Source organism: Platalea leucorodia, assembly GCF_965183815.1.
Source record: "Platalea leucorodia genome assembly, chromosome: 1".
NCBI classification, from domain to species: domain Eukaryota; kingdom Metazoa; phylum Chordata; class Aves; order Pelecaniformes; family Threskiornithidae; genus Platalea; species Platalea leucorodia.
In genome coordinates this window covers 127,246,507-127,265,194 of record NC_138823.1, presented here as the reverse complement: position 1 = coordinate 127,265,194, position 18,688 = coordinate 127,246,507, and the positions used below count along the sequence as shown (strand labels likewise).

Sequence of the window (18,688 nt, the reverse complement as noted above, 5' to 3'; positions counted from 1 at the left end):
CAGGACATGGACATTACAGAAATATTCCATCAGAGAGTGCATCATACAATGACTCCAGACAACTTAGTTCCTCAGCATGTGCCATTTACCAGTCCAAACTACTCTGTCTAAAAAGAGTGGGAAAGAAAGAGCCCCAAATCTTTTTGTTATCATAAAGGATAAAAGTGACTGTGTTTTAGGACAAGTTCTTGAATAACAGCAGCACTGTTACTGCATGCTATGAATAAGCAATTAACGAGGTAATTGTGCTTAGGAATGTATTTACTGTGTGTAAAATTACCTGTCATGCAAACTCATGCTTTTTTCAACAGATATCTTTGAAATTCCCAGGAAGAACAAACTGCAGGTTGTACAAAAAAATTCAGTAAATAGTTATTCAGCAAGGTTAGCAACACAAACATGCCTAAGGCTAGGAAACATTCATGCCTTATTTTAAATCTTTCCAAATGTCTGTCTCATCAACAGAAATAATACTGATTTTAGAATTTTATCACTCTCTTTCCTCCTTAGACTACAGTAATCAAATCATCGCTTTAAGTAATTCATTTTCACTTTAATTGCAGCTTTTTAAAAACAGGTTAATAACCATCCATATTTCAACTGTAGATTTTATGAGTTATACTTATTATGCAACCCATTAAAGTTTTATAGTCTTTGCAGAATAAAATAATCATTGATCTTTTTCATCTGAGTGCTATTAAGACAAAGGGTGTAAACATCAACTGATTAAAACATTTTTTAAAATGCTTTACAAAATGCTTTATAAAATTTAGTTTTAAGTAATTCCACTCATAAAGACTTGACAAATCTGAAGAGTACTTAATTTAATTTGCTTTATGAGAATGTTTTGCATGCAAAGCGAAAGCCTGAGGGACCCTGAGTCCCCAGTAAAGGCTGTGCTATTGCCTTTGCCTTGGATACTATGACTTTCCAATAGCAAGTTATCTGTCAGCGCACTGTGCAGTGCCCTCCAGCAAATGTGTAAGGCAGAATGAGATAACTCAGAAAGTCTGTTCTTTTGCTATTATTAATAATCAGTTAAACAAACAAGCATGTGAGATATTTAGATCCTATTGATTGTTCTAACAAAAACAATAAACCACTTAAATAAAAAAAAAAAAACACAGAAAACAAAGCTTGCTGTGTGTCATTTTTAGGTATGTGGTGCTCTTTGTCCAGAGATCATTTCAACCCTGTAACACTGCTCATGAAAATACCGTCAAGTTTATATTATTTATAACCTACTGCATGGACATTTATCTAATAGTGTAGTCATGAGCTTATACAAACAGCGTGCTTCTGCGTCAGACCTTTTCAGTTAATTATGGACATGAAAATTGGCGGAGACTAGTTAGAAGTCCACCCATTCTCACATGGCAAAAAGGAGCAGCACAAACATCTGTTCTTCAGCCACAAGGTGCTGAGTGACTGGAGAGTGATATACTGCCAGAAAAATCCTGAAGAAACTGTGAGCTATCAAACAGATGGTGGAAGTGTACATGCTATATGCTCACCCTGCACGAAGAACAACATCCTACCTGCACCCACAAAGTAAATACAATCTGCAGGTGGCAACTGCCAAATGACCACCAGCATTGAGACATCTGTAAGGACCTTGAACGAGGCCACAGAGCTGAATGCCAACAGAAATGGTAGCTGGAGAAGGCCAAACACAGGTGATGCTATTACACGCATACTGGAAATAAGCCTTCCGCATAAATCAATCAGATTTACCAAAGGCACACATTACACTCCAAAAACTGGACAGCAACCAGGAAACAGGTACAGTCGGATAATTTACATCTGCATTACAGTTACAGAGATGAATTCAGGGATAGGTATTATAATGTTCAGCAAGCTGAAATGACACAAACTTAGGCTATTTTGGGATAATTTTAACATTTGCTTTCCCAGGAGAATGCACATCCTAGAAACCTGAATTTCTACTGAAAGCAATCACAAAAGGTTGGAGCACCCTTGATACAAATTTAATTTAAATAAAAATAAAACTTTTAATGGATTTTTATGGTATCTACCCATTTGTACCCATGAGCGAATTCCTCTAAGCTCTCAAGACTGCTGTATTCTACGTGGCAAGAGGTGACAGCTGCTCATCATAAGCATAGGAGACTGCTAATTCCCTAATTGGAACATAATCCGAATACTGTGCAAATTTGTTGTGAGGAATCAGAGAATGGGTTGGGTTGGAAGGAACCTTTACAGATCATCAAGTCCAACCGCCCTGCCATGGGCAGGGACATCTTTCACCAGATCAAGTTGTTCAAAGCTCCATCCAACCTGACCTTGAACACTTTCAATGACAAGGCATCCATAACTTCTCCAGACAACCTATTCCAGAGTCTCACCACCCCTATAGTAAATAATGTCTTTCTTCCAATCTAAACCTACCCTCTTTCAGTTTAAAATCATTGCCCCTTGTCCTGTCACTACAGACCCTGGTAAAAAAAAAAAATCTCCATCTTTCTTATGAGCCTCCTTTAAGTATTGAATGGCCACAATAAGGTCCTCACAGAGCCCTCCCTTCTCCAGGCTGAACAACGCCAGCTCTTTCAGCCTGTCTTCATAGGAAAGGTGTTCCAGCCCTCTGGTCATTTTCGTGGCCCTCCTCTGGACCCGCTCCAACAGGTCCATGTCTTTCTTTTATTGGAGACCCCAGAGCTGAATGCAGTACTCCAGGTGGGGTCTCATGAGAGCAGCGTAGAGGGGGAGAATCACCTCCCTTGACCTGCTGGCCACACTGCTTTTCAGGCAGCCCAGAATACAATTAGCTTTGGGGACTGCAAGTGCACATTGCTAGCTCATGTCCCATTTTTCATTCACCAGTACCCCCAAGTCCTTCTCCACAGGGCTGTTCTCAACCCATTCATCACCCAGTCTGTACTGATATTGGGGACTGCCCTGACCCATGTGCAGGACCTTGCACTTGGCGTTGTTGAACTTCATGAAGTTCACATGGGCCCAATGAAAGCAATTCCAAAAACAGGGCCAGGAGTGCTAATAAAATGTAAGGTAATGCTAAGGCAAAGATAGCAAGAAAACTTTTGTTGATGCCTGGGTTGAAACTTGTGGTAGTCCCAGCTATAAGTTGCAAGTAGAGGCCAAAAATTTTCAAAGGAGGTTGCAAAGGTATTAAGGCTAGATTTAGTAGGATGCTCCTTAACAATGCATCAAGTCCAAAGAAAATAATAGCAATCATTCTGGAGACAGCTGCTAGGGAGCTGAGACACTACTTGCCAGACTCTCTGCAGTGCAAAGGGAAATAACAGCCATGCAATCACAGGCAACCATGGGAAGGTTACCTGAGGGTTGCAGGAGCGCTCATTTATAAAGTCAGAATATGATCTCTGTTCCCTGTCCATAACATAGTGCATAGACCATACACAAGAACAGGCAGACAAAGTATTCCTGGAGATCTGGATCCACCCTAAACTGACTCAAAACTGGAAAAAGACAAAAAGAGCTTAGTTTTACCATATCTCCTGAGCTGTGAACCTTTCCTCTGCATCAGAGAATCAGAGCTTTACTGTTATTTCAAAACAGAGCCCAGGCTGTAGATTAAGGATTTAGATGTACAGCAAATAAATCTGGCCAATTCAAATAATTGAATATTTCATACTGACGTTGATTCATTCCTGTTTTGCAAGCACCAAATAAAAACATCTGAATTGCCAGGATTTTCTTGTGTTTGCTCATTCCCTAATCCTTCTTCTTCCCCTGCAGACTTCTTAATTAAATGTCCTGGCCAGTGATGAAAATGTTATTATAATAAAGAATTCCTGAAGCCAAACATTATTTTTGCAATCTTCCCTATTTTGAAAAATATTCAGCTAAACAGCGATAGAGATATAGACCATAAAGAAGAGTATAGCTATCTTACAGCTCAATTGCAGCGCTATGGAAAGGAAAAGAGCAAGCCAAACCCGCTGTTTCTAGGCACCTGTAAATGAGCAGCCATGCAAGGAATATCCCCAGAAGCAATAATCCCCTCCGTTTGTCTAACAAATTAACAATTTGTTGCAGTACAGTTCTCCACCTTATAAAGGTCCTTCTCATGGAAATAACATTAAAAATCAGCAGAGACTATATTTTTACTGCCAAGTTCTTCTATATAGGCAGTATTGCATTTTGATTCACATGAAACTGAGGCCATTGTGTTCTCCCTGACCATCCTCTTCTGGAAACAAAGCATTCTGACAGCATGTTGTCACAACTGAACTTTAAAGGATTTTATATGATGAGGAAAAATAGTCTCGTTATGCTCCTCTGCTCAATTAAGTCAGAAAACATAAAACAAAGCCATTATGTAGAGACATACAAAAAACCTGGGTTTATTTTGTAAATTTCAAGCTGCTAACGTTTAGAAAAACTAACATGTATTTCAGATTCCTCCTCCAGTCTTCACTATCAAAAACTACATCTTATTCATAACATCCAGAAAATTGGCACATCATTTCTGCAGCACATTTCTCTCTTCTAGATAAAAAAAACTATCCAGGACAAGAGCCTAAGGAAAAGATTTTTAAAATGTCTTCTGGCAGCTTTTTGACAGGTTTTCTCCACATTTTCTGGCATAACCCTTCCCAGAAATACTTGTCAGCAAGCAGGTTTTCTACATTGTCCATTTCTATCAGTTGTCTGGCCACTACAGGACAAGACTGCATTTCCCAAGCAACCATGAAGCTACGCCCTCTACGAGCTAACACAGTGGTTATCAGCAGGCTAGGCAGAGCCTGACAGCAATACCAGAGCAGGGAGAAAAGTAGGTCCCAGTGAAACAAGCCAGCCATAACTGCCTGCTACCGATACCTGCAAACACAAACTTCACCTCTATAAATTGAGAGTGCAGCCTTTGTACTGCTCTGGAAGCTGCTAGAATGTTGCACAGGCTGGTTTTCAGGAAGCAAGGAGCACTACATTGGCACCCTAACCCAAGCTGCCACTGGAGCCCTAGCCTATGGGCAATGGCTGCTGTTACCTCCTCCTCCTCCTTTCCCATATGGCAAATCTCTACCAAGGGAAGGTGAAACATGACGCTCTTAATATTGCATCTGGGGCTATTGGCATAGAACAAGCAAAGAGGAGAAATCAGGGGACTGAACAAGGATTACTACCGATGGATGATGGGAAAGAGACGTCTGTAGAGTAATAGTTCATTTTCCATCCATGTTTAGTACAGTTCTGACATTGCCACTGCTCTTCCAAGTCATACGTTTCTAGTCAAAACTGTAATCATGTTTCTTTCCAAAGGATGCTTCTTTGGGAAGCTTTCCACTGGCAACATGTGGATCAGGCTTTAATTTGGAGTGATGATGGAGCTTTTCAAGCAACATCCCTATTTCTGCTTACAAGCATTTACTCAAATCTTCTACATCATGGACCTCTTCCACTACAGATTATGCTCAAACTACAGTCTAAAAAGTGTGATATAATATTTTTTAGAAATTTTTCAGGAAAATGGTCAGTATATCCTTCAAAGAATAAACAAACAAGGAGTGCAATGCATTGTCTGATTTTCCACCTCATAATGGCAAATGTCCTGGATTTGTAAACTTTAAATTCTGTCTCTCAGGCAACTGAAGTATGTAATTCTGAGAGCTTCAGAAATAAGCAAAACCTGGTTTCTGATGCATCTGTGCTTTGAGAATGATAGGCTTTGGAGACTACAAAAAAGACCTGAGTTTTTTTCTGTGGGAGGGTCACTTAGGGCTGACACTGATATCTAGCAAAACGAAGCATTTCCTCGTATTCCAGGGACTCTTATAAATATTTTCCTACAAATTAATTAACTTCTGGACTTTGATGCTTTGTGAAATTTCTTTGCAACCAGCCATTGGCTCATGAACAGAAACACCACACATGCACATTCACATGCACTCAGAGACCAGCTCATGCTGGTCAATACAACTGCTACTAAAGCTTTGTGTCTCTAAGAACTAGTTCTTAGAGAACTAGACAGACTTAAAGCTTCTCACTCTGCAGATGAAAACGCAGAAGTATACCAAATGTTCGCTAAATGATCTCAAACATTTTTCAGAATAGATAATTTAATTATTTTTCTATTCCTCTGACAATTTTCAAATCATATTTTAAAAAGCTACATAAGCATTGTTTGTAGTCCTAGTTTCTTTCATTCATAAAATTTAGCCATTTAAATCCCATACACTTGATTCATCTTCTTATATCAGATAAACTTGCAATGAACTTGTGATTCTTCAGGGTCTGAACCAGTGGGCTGTTTTCAGTTTAAACAGCTGTGTTGTTAAAATTTCTTTTTTCATATGACTTGAGGGTACCCATTTGCTTTACAATTAAGAGCATAGCACCTACAAATGTTCATCTAACCAGATTGTTAATTGGTATGTTTGCTTTACGCTTTCTTGTATAAATAGAAAATGTTCCTCCTGAAACCGAATGGTTCAAAGGTTCACTTGTCTTCCTTGCATTTCTCAGGTTACTCACTTTTTACTTCTCCCTCTCCTCAGTGTCCAGAGATATTACTGATAAAGGTTTGCACATCCCGTGTTCTCTCTTCTATTCTCTGCTCCGATAAAAGCTTTTCCCTTTGTAGAAATCAGTGCTGAATGTTTTCTTCAGAGGTGGCCAGCAAAAACTGACCTAGCTTTAGAGCAAAATCATCAGTAACAAAGAAAGTAATCTTATGCTTGTAATAAACTGAAATAGAGTGAAAAAATATTATAAAATACAGCACCTTACTATTATTATCTGTGATACTTAAGATCAGTATTTGGTTTTGTCAGTTCTTGTGTATGTGCCTGAGATTCTCCATTGGTAAGTTACTTTCACTTTCACATCTCCTAATATTTCTGTCCAGTTCATCTGAATCCTCAAATTCCCTTTAGATTGTCTTTAGATAAAATTAGAAGCATAACTGCTTGATAAATGGGAGTATTCCTCTGTAAACATACAATACAATATCAGCACTTCTGTCACCTGATTTCTGAGCGGAATTTAATATATCAGCTGTGAATAGCTTATGACCTGTGCCATAATGTGGAATTCATCTAACTAAATGTAGATGCAGCTGAGCCAGTCCCTCATTATAGTCAGCAGAGATGAATGGGAACTTTCAGGGTTCACTTCACCTCATGCCAAAGTAGACATAAAGGGTGATTGCAACCTACCTTTGTGCATTTTTCTCCACTTAAAAAACTGGAGAAATTGCTCATTTTTCTGCTTTATCTTTTGCAAAGAAACTTAGGCTGATTAACTCAGGCCTATGCCTATCACAACCAAACTCTCAAGTTGAGTTAGGATTGCTATAACCAGAGACCACTTTTTTCTCTGAAACATGACTGAATTTTTACTCAAGTTTCTCCTTGATCATGCTCTTCTCAAGTGAAGGCTGTTGAAAAGTGGCCAGTAAGTGGCCAAAAGTCTGGACTTCCTTCTAGCCTCTTGGGAAGTAGCCCAGACATGCTGCCCAACTCATTAGTTCCTGTCGAATTGTGCAAGGGTCAAGAGGGCTTTAGAAATCCATTTCCTAAGACACAATCTATGACTTTGACGTCTCAATCAAGGGTAAAGCTAATTTATTGACAACACGAGAGAGAACATCCAGTTCAGGTGTTCTTTTACTGACTACCTGCTTGACCTTTGCTTAGCCACAGAACATAAATGCTTCTCCACTGGCACTGCGTAGGATTGTCAGTGAAGTCAATGAATATCAAGCATTATCAACAGCTACAATCATTCATGAGCTTGCATATTTACACAGATCTTTTTTTGGTTAAACACTTGTTTTCTGTCTCACATTCACATACGTAAAGCCCTTGTCAGACATTCTGTTTAAAGTCTAATATGACTTGTGCGTTACCTTCTTCTTAGGCTGATAATACTCAGCAGCAGCTGATGTATCCCCAAAAGATTCGTCAGCTTGGAAAGAATTTCTGGAAATATGCAGAACTTCTCAGCTAGCCTACATGTTTGGAGGATGCCATTAACCAGCACTGGCATATGAGCTAAACATAGTAGCATTCAATAATGTACTGTTCAGAATGAAAATGGGAACACTGAGGACGATGCTGCATGTCAGCACACATGATGAGAAGGCAAAGGTCACGTTGCAAGGGAAAGACTATGAGCAGCAAGGCAGGTGACAGCAGCTTTGATGACAGCATCCTTACACTGGGGACTGACATATTCAGCAAAGGTGGACTTGGCAGATGGCCATGCATCACAGGAAGCAGTATTCTGCATGGGAACGAACTTCAGAGTGCTGTTAAAAAGGGCTGCTAGTCTCACTCTTGAAACCTAGGCTCAGTTTACTGAAAAACTGAAGAGACAAGGAGTCTGTAAAGTCCAGCTACAGTGCTTATACCAAACCATATACTAATAAGATGATGTTTGGGAATAACAGGGTTTTGACAGGAGTTAATTTTTACTTTCTTACTTCCAAATTAATATGAGCACATCTTACCCAGCCTCTTCCCCAAGATAATTATAGTATAAAATCAGTCTCTATAAGAAAAAAGAAACTGCAAATTTATGAAACACCACAAGATTAACAATTATTTATTAAAATTCATCATTAAAATTGCATTTGAATTATGCAAAGTTAAACAATTTGCAAAACAATCTGAAGACTCTGAACTATGGAAAATCCTGAAAAAAACAGAAGTTCTAATAGGCAATTTCTAAAAATTCAGCTGGCCTGTTACATTGAATACAAACAGTGATTACAAAGCAAAACCAGTAAAAAACCCCCTAAAGCATAGTAAACAAGTCTAATGGTTTATCCATTTCATTATTAGTTATCAGTAACTTGGTTAAAAGCAGCACTTTTTAAAACTTCACTGCATACCTATATACATTTTAAAATTTGAAAAAGTTTCTTTGCAACATCTATTACAAAGCTTCATTGTAATAATAATTCTTTGACATTGTTTCTGAGCATTTTAAGACTTGCAGCTTATAGCTTCTCTGATCTCTGTTAACGCTGTGAATTGCATGAATTTAAGACTGCATAAATAAATATTTTTGACAATTAGTTTATGTTAATTAAAGTAAAATGAATATCCATAAAAGGTAAATAAATGAACATTTAATTATGGAAGTTTGCTATTGATTACTACAAATTGCTTCTAGAATGGGCGCATTCTTTTACTACTCTTAATTATTGTAATTAAGATTTTTGCATGCTAATTAGAATTGTTTTGGCATGGCAAATTCCACCCTTCTGTGTCTCTCAAAGTAGGTAAGCACACACATTCTTAATTTTTTTTCTATATCTAGTATATGTAAATAAGGAAAAGAACTTCCCAGAGTACATTCAAATTAAAAAGGGGCATAATTCTATAAAGTCAAAACTAACATAAAACCAATTTAGACTTTTTTTTCTTTTAGAGCATTAAATATCTTAGCCAGAAACAGGAAAATTGAAACATTCATGACATATGTCAGTAAAATAATGACAATACTTAAGGAGGAATAAGATTTCTATAATCATAGACAGTATGACTAAGTAAAAAAATAATTAAAGAGAAATCTAACCTTGTTTTAACCTAGGGCGTGAGAAACAACACATCTAATCTGAAAAAAATACACTGTTTGCCAGTGAATAGCTCATATACCAGCTAATGCTGTTCTCATTCTTACTTTAATTGCCTCGACAGTTTTATCTCTTGTATCCCCTCCAATCTGTAATGTTTAAGTGTTTCTCAGGAAGCCTGTTGGAGATGGGATGTAGAACACCATCACTCTGAGAATTTCATTCTCTCAGAGTTGCAGCGAACCGTAGGTTAGTGAAACTCTGCACATCTTAAATTAGAGTGGGAAACTCAGAAGCCCTGTGACTGAATATGGCCTGCAACTTTATTGCATGTCACTTGGGATCATATCATTTTTTCCTTCTACATTACTTCTGGCTAACATTCAGCTAGGCTTTAATTTACAGCCTACCAGTGTGTCTGAAAGAGCTATTTGGCCCTTAGTAAGGGAGAGGATATTCCAGGTTTAATTGAGTACATAAAATTCTACTTTGTGCCCTCTTGAGTCTTCCGTGGAAACTGTGGCTCACTGAAGTGGACAGTAACTGTTAGGAGTGTACTTACTGCATTGAAGTTGGGGAAGAGATTGACTGCTGCGGCAGTGTCCAGAGGAAATGGAAGAAATGGTTTAATATCCAGCGACGGCTGCAAAGGTGGAGCAGGAGGACGCACTAAGGCTGGAAGAGCAGGGCTCTGGCATGTACCACCTGTGTGTAGAAAGAGACACAAGGCATTCAGCAAGTACTACGATTAAGGAGAAAAAAAGAAAAGCCAACATAAAAAAGCAACAATAAAAAGCCAATATTGGATTAAACAAATACATTTTTATTTGTCTACAAATTACTACATTACTGAAAAAGAGCATAGCTGACTCAGTGACTGTTGATTATAATTCTCTGCCAGAAATTGCTTCAGGTATCAGTCTATCATTATTTAAAATTAGATAATAAACCATTTCTCTCCCTGGATTATCTGGAACAATAGTTCAGCATATGTCTGACTTCCCTTTAGAACTTCAGCTAGTCTCATTCTGCTATAATTTCAGTGTTTCATCCCAACCCTATTGCTCAACCCTCTAAGTCATGTCATTTTCAGACTTTTGATTTTTTTAATTAAATGCTCACTCATGGAGCTTACAGCTTCAGAGTCAACCTAAACCTTGCAAACACAACATACCTTGCTGCCTCAACAGCTGATCAACACAAATCTAAATTAAGAACAATTTCAGCAGCCACCGAAATTCTCTTTATGGGAAGGTACTGACGAATACTTTCTGCTCTTGCAAGGGGTGGAGCTGATTCAGACTCTGTACAGCAGAAAGCTCCCCCCAGCTAACGTTACCAACCACCAGTTCTGTGGGAACATAATGCAAATGAAGAAATCCCCTTGCATACCAATAAGTCACTACCTGTTTGCAGTGGACCCTATTTTACTTATTTGTTTGCCCCTTGCCACAGCCAGCTAAAAGCTGGAAGGATCCAAGCCCATTCTCTGCTTCCAATGTCTCCCATGTTTTGGTTGCACTCCAAAACATCAATTCCCTGTTAATTAAAGACTATTGGGATCCTAGGAAACTGTTAAAATATGCCAGTGTTCTTCTAATCTGAGAGGCAGGCAACAGACTGTAAAAACCTGCTGGTAAGAGGCCAAGAAACATTAAAAAAAATGTAAGGGGAGTTTTACCCCACTCATTGAACAGAGACACAGGCAGACAGACCAACTGAGGAAGAGATCCAAAATCTGTTTCTTTTTTTCCTTTCGTACATACAGACACTTCATTAGACAAGCTGCATACATTCTTTAAGAGCCCAAATATAAAGTACTCAGAATGATATATGGAATCTCTCCATATTTGGCCAGCAAATCTGCTAACAAGGTTTGCCATTTAATGCTTCTAATTGAGGGCTAACAGCACAGGATTTAATTAACCAGTTGTACCAGATCATCCACAGTTCTGCTTCTAGAGATAAAATCAGCTGGAGCCAAATTTTCAAAGCGTGTTTTTTGCCAACTTTCAGCTCCTCTGTGAAGCATTTCACTACGAATCATTGAAAGGAAAACATTACCTACTAGTAAACTAAAGGTATTGGATTAGGGTTCACTCCAATCTCATGCTAGTTTTTGCCCTGGAGTAACTGCCATTTTTGGGGTAATTTGTACATTTACCTCTACGTAAGAGTGTACCAAATCATTCTTTGAATGCAGCAGCTAAGGATATAGGCAACAGAAAAGCAGAGGGCAAGCAGCTTTGCTTTCCATAGCTCACCAGCACACAAACATCAAGTATTTAATGATTGCCATTAGTATGGCAATTGCTACATTCCCATGCATTTATTACAGCAACAGTGTAAAAATAAATTTAACAGGTCAGAAAGACAACAAGGTAGTGTTGAACATGCCAATCTTACCTCCTCTGAATAGGAAAGGCCCATAAAGATATTTTTTTAGATGCTGGAAATACTTATTTTTTCTCACATAAAGCTTTTACAGATCATGAAGGGAAGAAGACACTCCTACGAATAAAAACCTTAATAAGAAGTCTCCAGGTTTCACCTGAGACTGTACAGAATCACACAGAAATGCCAAGGTGAGCATTTGCCTGGCAATAGCAAAGAATCTGAAGCTGATTAAACATCCTACAACTCATAGATGCAAATACAAACTGGACTGAGAAATATCACCTGTGCTTGGGGACCCAGCTCATCGCCTGTATTATCTCAGTGCTATGGAGGAGAGCCTCGCAGGTTCAGATTACCTAGAGCAACAGCATTGCTATTCCATACTCTTCTAGGATACCATGCCATGAAGGATGAAATATTTCTATTCTGTGATCCTTCCCTGTGGCATGACTAGGCACTTACGCACCTGCCGCTGCCAGCCAGTGCTGCACAAAGTCATCTGGGGACGAGAACACGCTTTAAATGGAAAAATTCAGCCAGCTCTGCAGGACCTTGGCTGGGACTCAGAGCCTCTGGAACAGAGTTTAAAATCTACCACAGTCCTGGCTACAGTGGCACAGAAAATGAGTATGTTCAGGAGCACAGCTGCTCTCTGTTTTTGCAATAGTGTCAGACATGTCCCTTAATGATGGAACATGTGATAGGTATCATGAAATTTGAACTTTTGCTTGAAATAAATTCTCTAATGTTTATGGCTGCAAAAATTAGCTTCTCTTTCCATTTAACATGTTCAGAGTTGTAGTCTAGAATCAGCAACAGAAAACCTGAAGCAATGGCAACCATTTTTGTGACTCAGCTTAACTGAAAAACCTTTGGGCAACATTTGGGAATGTCAATGTTAACTATTTCTCATTGAATCCGTTAGCAGGGGGATGGAGAGGGGTAGAAGCCCACTGGGAAGAGTTCTTGAAGAGCACATATAGATAAATACTTATTGTAAAGAAGGCAATACCAAGGGCAGAAATGATGATGGAAGACATGAGAACCGAAAGCCAAACTGAAGGTAAAGAAAGAGAGGTGCACTAAAACTCATAAAGCAGAATTTACTTTGTAAATAAGTGGTGCTATGAGTGACAACAGCACATTTAGAAAATGACTACAGTGAGACATAGGTCATTTTAGTTATCCAGCGTTACTGAACACTGGATCAAGGTGAGGAACCATAAAATTGCTTATGACTGTTTCGGTGTTCTGTATGATAAGCTTCTACAGAAAGACCTCCATCGCTTTCCCTGTGCAGATGCAACACTGCTGATCAACACACAATGAAGGCTCAATGTCAGCCTTTATACAGACTTCCTGCTGGCAAGATTTGGAGTTCCACTTTGACCAATAAAGCTAGGATAACATCCCACACCACTGACAGGCTTTGTACACAGCCTGTGCTCGATGCTCTGTGTTATTACCTGAAGTTCACATAGACAACCTTGCCAAAAACTAGGTGCATGCATGGTCTGACTGAAGAGACGTAACAGTCCCCCCAAAATGTAGGGCAGTACAGGTCTAAAGTTACATTTTAAGAGTAGAGTGCTACAATTTCTTAAAATAGGAGGATACTAGGTATTTACTAATTGCAGTGTTACAAGTTAGCGATGTTATAGTCTTTCTAAAGAGGAAGAGTCTTTCCAGCCCATTCAGATCCTAAATGGGAGATGAATGTTCCAGACATTTGTGAAACTCTTGTCAATGTTTTTACCTTAATTTTCTTTGTAGGAAGTACAGGAATAATACAACTTAGAAGCTTAATTATCTCAGCATTTTAACCAAGATTGAAGTAATCATTCGTTTCTTCAATTTTCAAGCAATTTAAAACACAGGCAAGATAAGCTCTTGGCCAGTGGCAGTAGCAATACATCCAAGGTAAGCGTGAGCAAACAAGTTTGAAGAAAAGCTTGCCACAAACCTTTGCAACTTCCTGTATCTCATTGAGACAGTTTTTGAGAACTCCCTCAATGTCAATCAAACTGTGCATTTTTACACATAGATGCACTTTTGCATGTCCCATTGGGACTAGACGTTTTGCCCTACCACTAGGTAAGCTGTTTTGCAATACAGCATTATGCTCTGAGCACAGACAGTGCATGTGGTATAAAGTCACGTGGGCAACATGAGGCTCATGCTCTTTGTGGCATAGCCTACTCAAGCAGTTCTTCAGAAACCACTGGTGATGTGAACTTCATCACTATAACAACTTTCTTGCCTGTACGCAGAACCAACGGAAGACAACAGAAACATTCAGATGAAGACATGATTCCAGCAGGTCCAGCCTCAAGCTGTCCATTTCATAAGGAATTGTCACATTTTATTTGTTTTGGGTTGGAATGTGAATAAATACTGTTTTTTTCCCCCCAGTTTTTACTTCAGAGACCATGTTTCACCCTGGAATTGAAAACAGATTTTAAAATGAGAAGTCATTCCAAAAAGAAGAAACGAGATTTCTTTAAAAATGCCAAAGTTTTGACCTTATCTTAAAGATATTTTTGTCACAATTCTTTACAAAAAATTAACACCTTCTGAAGGAAATTTTTGCTTTCAATGAAATAGCATTTTCTGATAAGAAAGTCTCCCATGCAAATTTTTGTGCCCAGTTGACCTGAAATATCCCTTAGATCACTGCTAGGTAAAGAGTATAAACAGCTGTAAGTACTACCCCTAAAATCTGGACTAAGAGAAGCACAAGGAACACAAAGGAAACAAAAGAAAATAGAGTAAACAGACATGACAGAGCAGGGTTTTTTTTATATACAGGATAATAAATAACAACTTTCCTTAATGTTTCTGGAGGAGGTCAAGATCTCTGTCCCTCAGGTCCCCTAACAAACAGCTCAACAATTTGGCAACCACATATTGCTATATTTTGTGACTTGGCTATAGAAAAAGATATGCTACATCTTCCCCTGCATAGCCTTTCCTCATGCATATTCTTTCCCAATCCTTTAAACTCAACTGCAGGCTTAGTTTCCAGAAAAAAGAATCACTAGATCTATTATCAAATAGCTTCTCCTAAGGAAATATGCAGCCCATATTTCGCAGACCAAATAATGTAGATAATTTTTTGCAATGCATTTGGAACTTGGAGGTATGTAAACTGGGCAGGAACTCTAAACTAATACCCCATTAATCTAAATCTTTTGCAGTTCTTCCATCGCTAACTATTACCACCATAAACACAGAGTGAAAAAGCAAATCTCTGCAGAATTCCATTTTCATTCCTTCATTACTTTGCAATTCTTTCCTTCTGGCCACGTGTACAGCCATTTTCAATACATCAGAGACACCCTAAACTAATGTTCAATTTCCCTTCCATCCTGGAGTCTGAGTTTGTTTTCAGTATCATAATTTGGTTTCTCCAAGATATCGATATTCCCAAGTTATCCACCCCATCTCACACCTCTCCCAATATTTCCATGATAGCTTATTTGAGGTCAAAACAATACTCACATTCTACCTTGGCAGAAGCTCAGAGAACCTTTCAGCTGGTATGACTCAGTGGAGTAGCTGAGAATGCACCACTGGTTTCCAACTTAAAAGTTAGCTTCTAGGTAACTTAAAAAGGTAACTTCAAAAAGAATCATTAATATTTTTATACAGGATCCTAATATCTGACAGTTCACACCCAGTAAGCACTACAATATATCCTAGAGACCCTGAGCCAAAAGAGGATTTTTTTTCCTGGAAAATTTTCAAGAAAACTAACTCAGGCTATTTTAAAGAATAAAAGCGAAAGGATATGTGGGGAGCTCATGTTCTGTCTTATAAATGCTAAGTAACTTTCATTTAGATAACTCAGTATCAGCTAGAACTTTTAAATCATTATGAATGTAGTTTGCCCATGGGCCAAAGAAAGGGTATATTTGAAAGGATTTTCTTCAAAAAGACAATAAAAGCATAAGCAATTAAGATCAGTAGGCTAGCCATGATGAATAATGAACTTTATCTAAAATATTAGATATCATATTTAGGTCTTCAGAGAATCTGATAAAATGGGAAATTTAAAGACATCCAAAGACAAAAGAATAACCTTCTCTGGGATATAACAGAGACAACACGACATGATTTGTAGATTTGGCTTTTAGGAATTAGCTTAATGTAATTTGTCATGACCTATAGTCACGAGGGTACTCCCTTTTATCACTGTATGATACTCTTCATTTTTGCAACAGATACTTTTCTTAAAAACTGCTGGATTGTCACTTTAAAGGTAAGTTCAGTTCCATAATAAGTAGTACCAGTGATCTAACTTGACATGGCAAAATTGGCTTCACCTAATCATCAAACCACTTATTAGTAGCTATTATACTACTCAAGTGACTAAAATATGAACTCACCATACAGAAAGTTAGCTAACATGCAACCTGTACCTTTTATGTGCATAAACGGATACACTTTTAATTTTAAATATTTAATTTTAATAGGCTACATATTATTCCATATGGACTGAAAGGAGGTTATGTATGAACAAATAACGTGACACCTGTTGAGAATTTATTGCTCAGCAAATCCATTTTCTGACCATTTACATAGTGTTAGAACTCAGTTCCTTGTAAGGGTTTTTTTATTGTTGTTTTGTGTGTGTGTATGTTTTGTGGGTTTTTTTTTGTTTTTTGTTTTTTATTTAGAAGGGGAAATGAGGATCTTAAAATAAAGTGCTTTTGACTCCTGCATTCTTCAGACTTTTTTTGAAGAGTGCTTTCATTATATAATAATCTCAAAAATATTTTAAAAATGAAGATATCCACATTTAAACACAATATTGTTTCATATAATCCCTCTTAGTTTCAGAAAAGAAAAAAAAAAACAACTGTATTAAATATTTGACACCCACTAGAAAAGAAGAACTCTCAAAATGGAGCTCCAACCACACCAGCCTTGATCCTGGTGACTCTCCTGAGACAGCTTGAGGATCAACTACACTGTCTGGCAATACAAGCCTTCCTTTCATAGGTTTTGCTGTTAGTAATGTTAACAGTGGCTAGTCACTTTGAAGAGAATGAATGCAACACTGTCTCAGCTGTGGAGGTCTGCGAGTAATTGATTTTTCAGTTCACTGGCCAAACCAAAAAATAAAGACAATTAGGGGGAAAAAAAGAATCATTGTGTCAGCTGAAACATTTCTTTCACCCAAAATGAAATTCTATAGTTGATAGTTGGATACTTAACCATTTTTACTATTTAAATATTGCCAAATTTCAAACATCCAAAACCACTCATTACAAAAATATTTTCAAATATTTTCTAATCTCTTCCCCTCTTTTCCTCCCTTCCTTTTTTAAAAAAAAAAGTAAAACTCATCCAGTTTGGCACAAATCAGTACCCACTATTTATTTCTAGAGTACATTTTTAAGCACACACACTAATCACCTGGAAAGTTTGAATCAGCTCTGGTCACTTGCTGCTATTCAAAGTATTATTTTGTCTAGGGACAATATTTATTCTGAGATTCCTGCAAAGTGAGCTAGTTTAGAAAAAGAATTATTTTTATTATTATTATTAGTTTCAGAAGCCTGCGGCTATGCATCATGCTGTTTTTCTAAAAGTCTCTTCTTTCACGCTTACTAGCATTTTGAAAAACAAAATCACATATCCTGATACAAGAATTTGGATTGAAAGATGTACCCCTCTGTACACCTAAAGGAGTAGATTTCTCTCTGCATCGTGTAGAACCCTGTGAAACTACTATTATGATGCTGGACTAGGAAAATGCAGAGACAAATTTGCATGAACACTCTGATATCCGTTATCTCCTTTCATTATTGTCCTTACTTTTAGTAAACAAGCTCAGGTTCCTGCTCCCTTTTTGCTACCTTCTTCCCTCCTGTTCCTCTGCCATTATCCATCTGCATTAACAGACAGGTGGATCCAGGTTAGAGACAATAAAGTCCAGTCTATCTGAATAAGATCAAAGTGCACAGCACTGTGCAGACCTTACCCATTCGCAGGCCACAAGGACGCTAGTGTCAGAGCCTCTATGAAGCCCACAAAGTATCACCCTATTCCCCCCCATATCTAGAATATGCTACAGCCCACAGGAAACACTTTACCAATTAAAATATTTTTTTTTTATTAAATCTACTGAAAAACCTCAACCTGAACTTCAGTACTTAACACTGTCTAGCAATGAATTCCACTAACTCACTAGGGGCGTCATCTTCTATGGATTAGAAAATGCACAAGGGCAGCAACTAAGCTTTTTATTTTAGCAACATGACCTACCTAATTGAGTTCTTCAGAATCCTTTGAGGTTTTATTCCAGTTGGTCAGACAAATTTGGATAATTTTTTTTTTCCCTATTGGAAGCTGTTGGATCACTGAAAATTAAATGATCCAAAATATATGTTCTACTTTCTGTAAAGTTCTGGCTGTTTCCAGTAGAAGGAAGCAACAAGAAATTGTTCAATTTGGCCACCTTGCTTATCACTAGCTGCCCATACCAAGTACCACCCATGCCAGCTACCAGAGAATCAGAAAGCCCAAGACTACCAGCATCATGGCTTCAGAGAAGGCAAACAAGCAAAATGCCCATGAACCTCAGCTCTTGCCCCTCTTGATAATGGAGGAGCTTTTCATTTCTGTTTGCCTTACGAAACAAAATCGAACGTTACACACCCAGCAGCCTTATTTTTCTCCATGCAATTCTGGTATTAATTGTCAGGACATTTCTACATGGCAAGAGATTATCCCCATTTTTCAGCTAGGAACCTA

At 38.1% G+C, this 18,688-nt stretch overlaps 1 protein-coding gene across 1 annotated transcript in view; it reads right to left on the bottom strand.

The window, feature by feature from the left end:
* ZNF385D (zinc finger protein 385D) overlaps nucleotides 1-18,688 on the bottom strand; it is a gene marked incomplete at both ends in the record, with an annotated part of 431,343 nt that overhangs the window by 123,894 nt on the left and 288,761 nt on the right. The window contains one exon of the mRNA XM_082321537.1: nucleotides 10,092-10,234. Within this exon, the coding sequence (XP_082177663.1) occupies nucleotides 10,092-10,234 (143 nt within the window). The remainder of the gene's footprint in view (nucleotides 1-10,091; nucleotides 10,235-18,688) is intronic.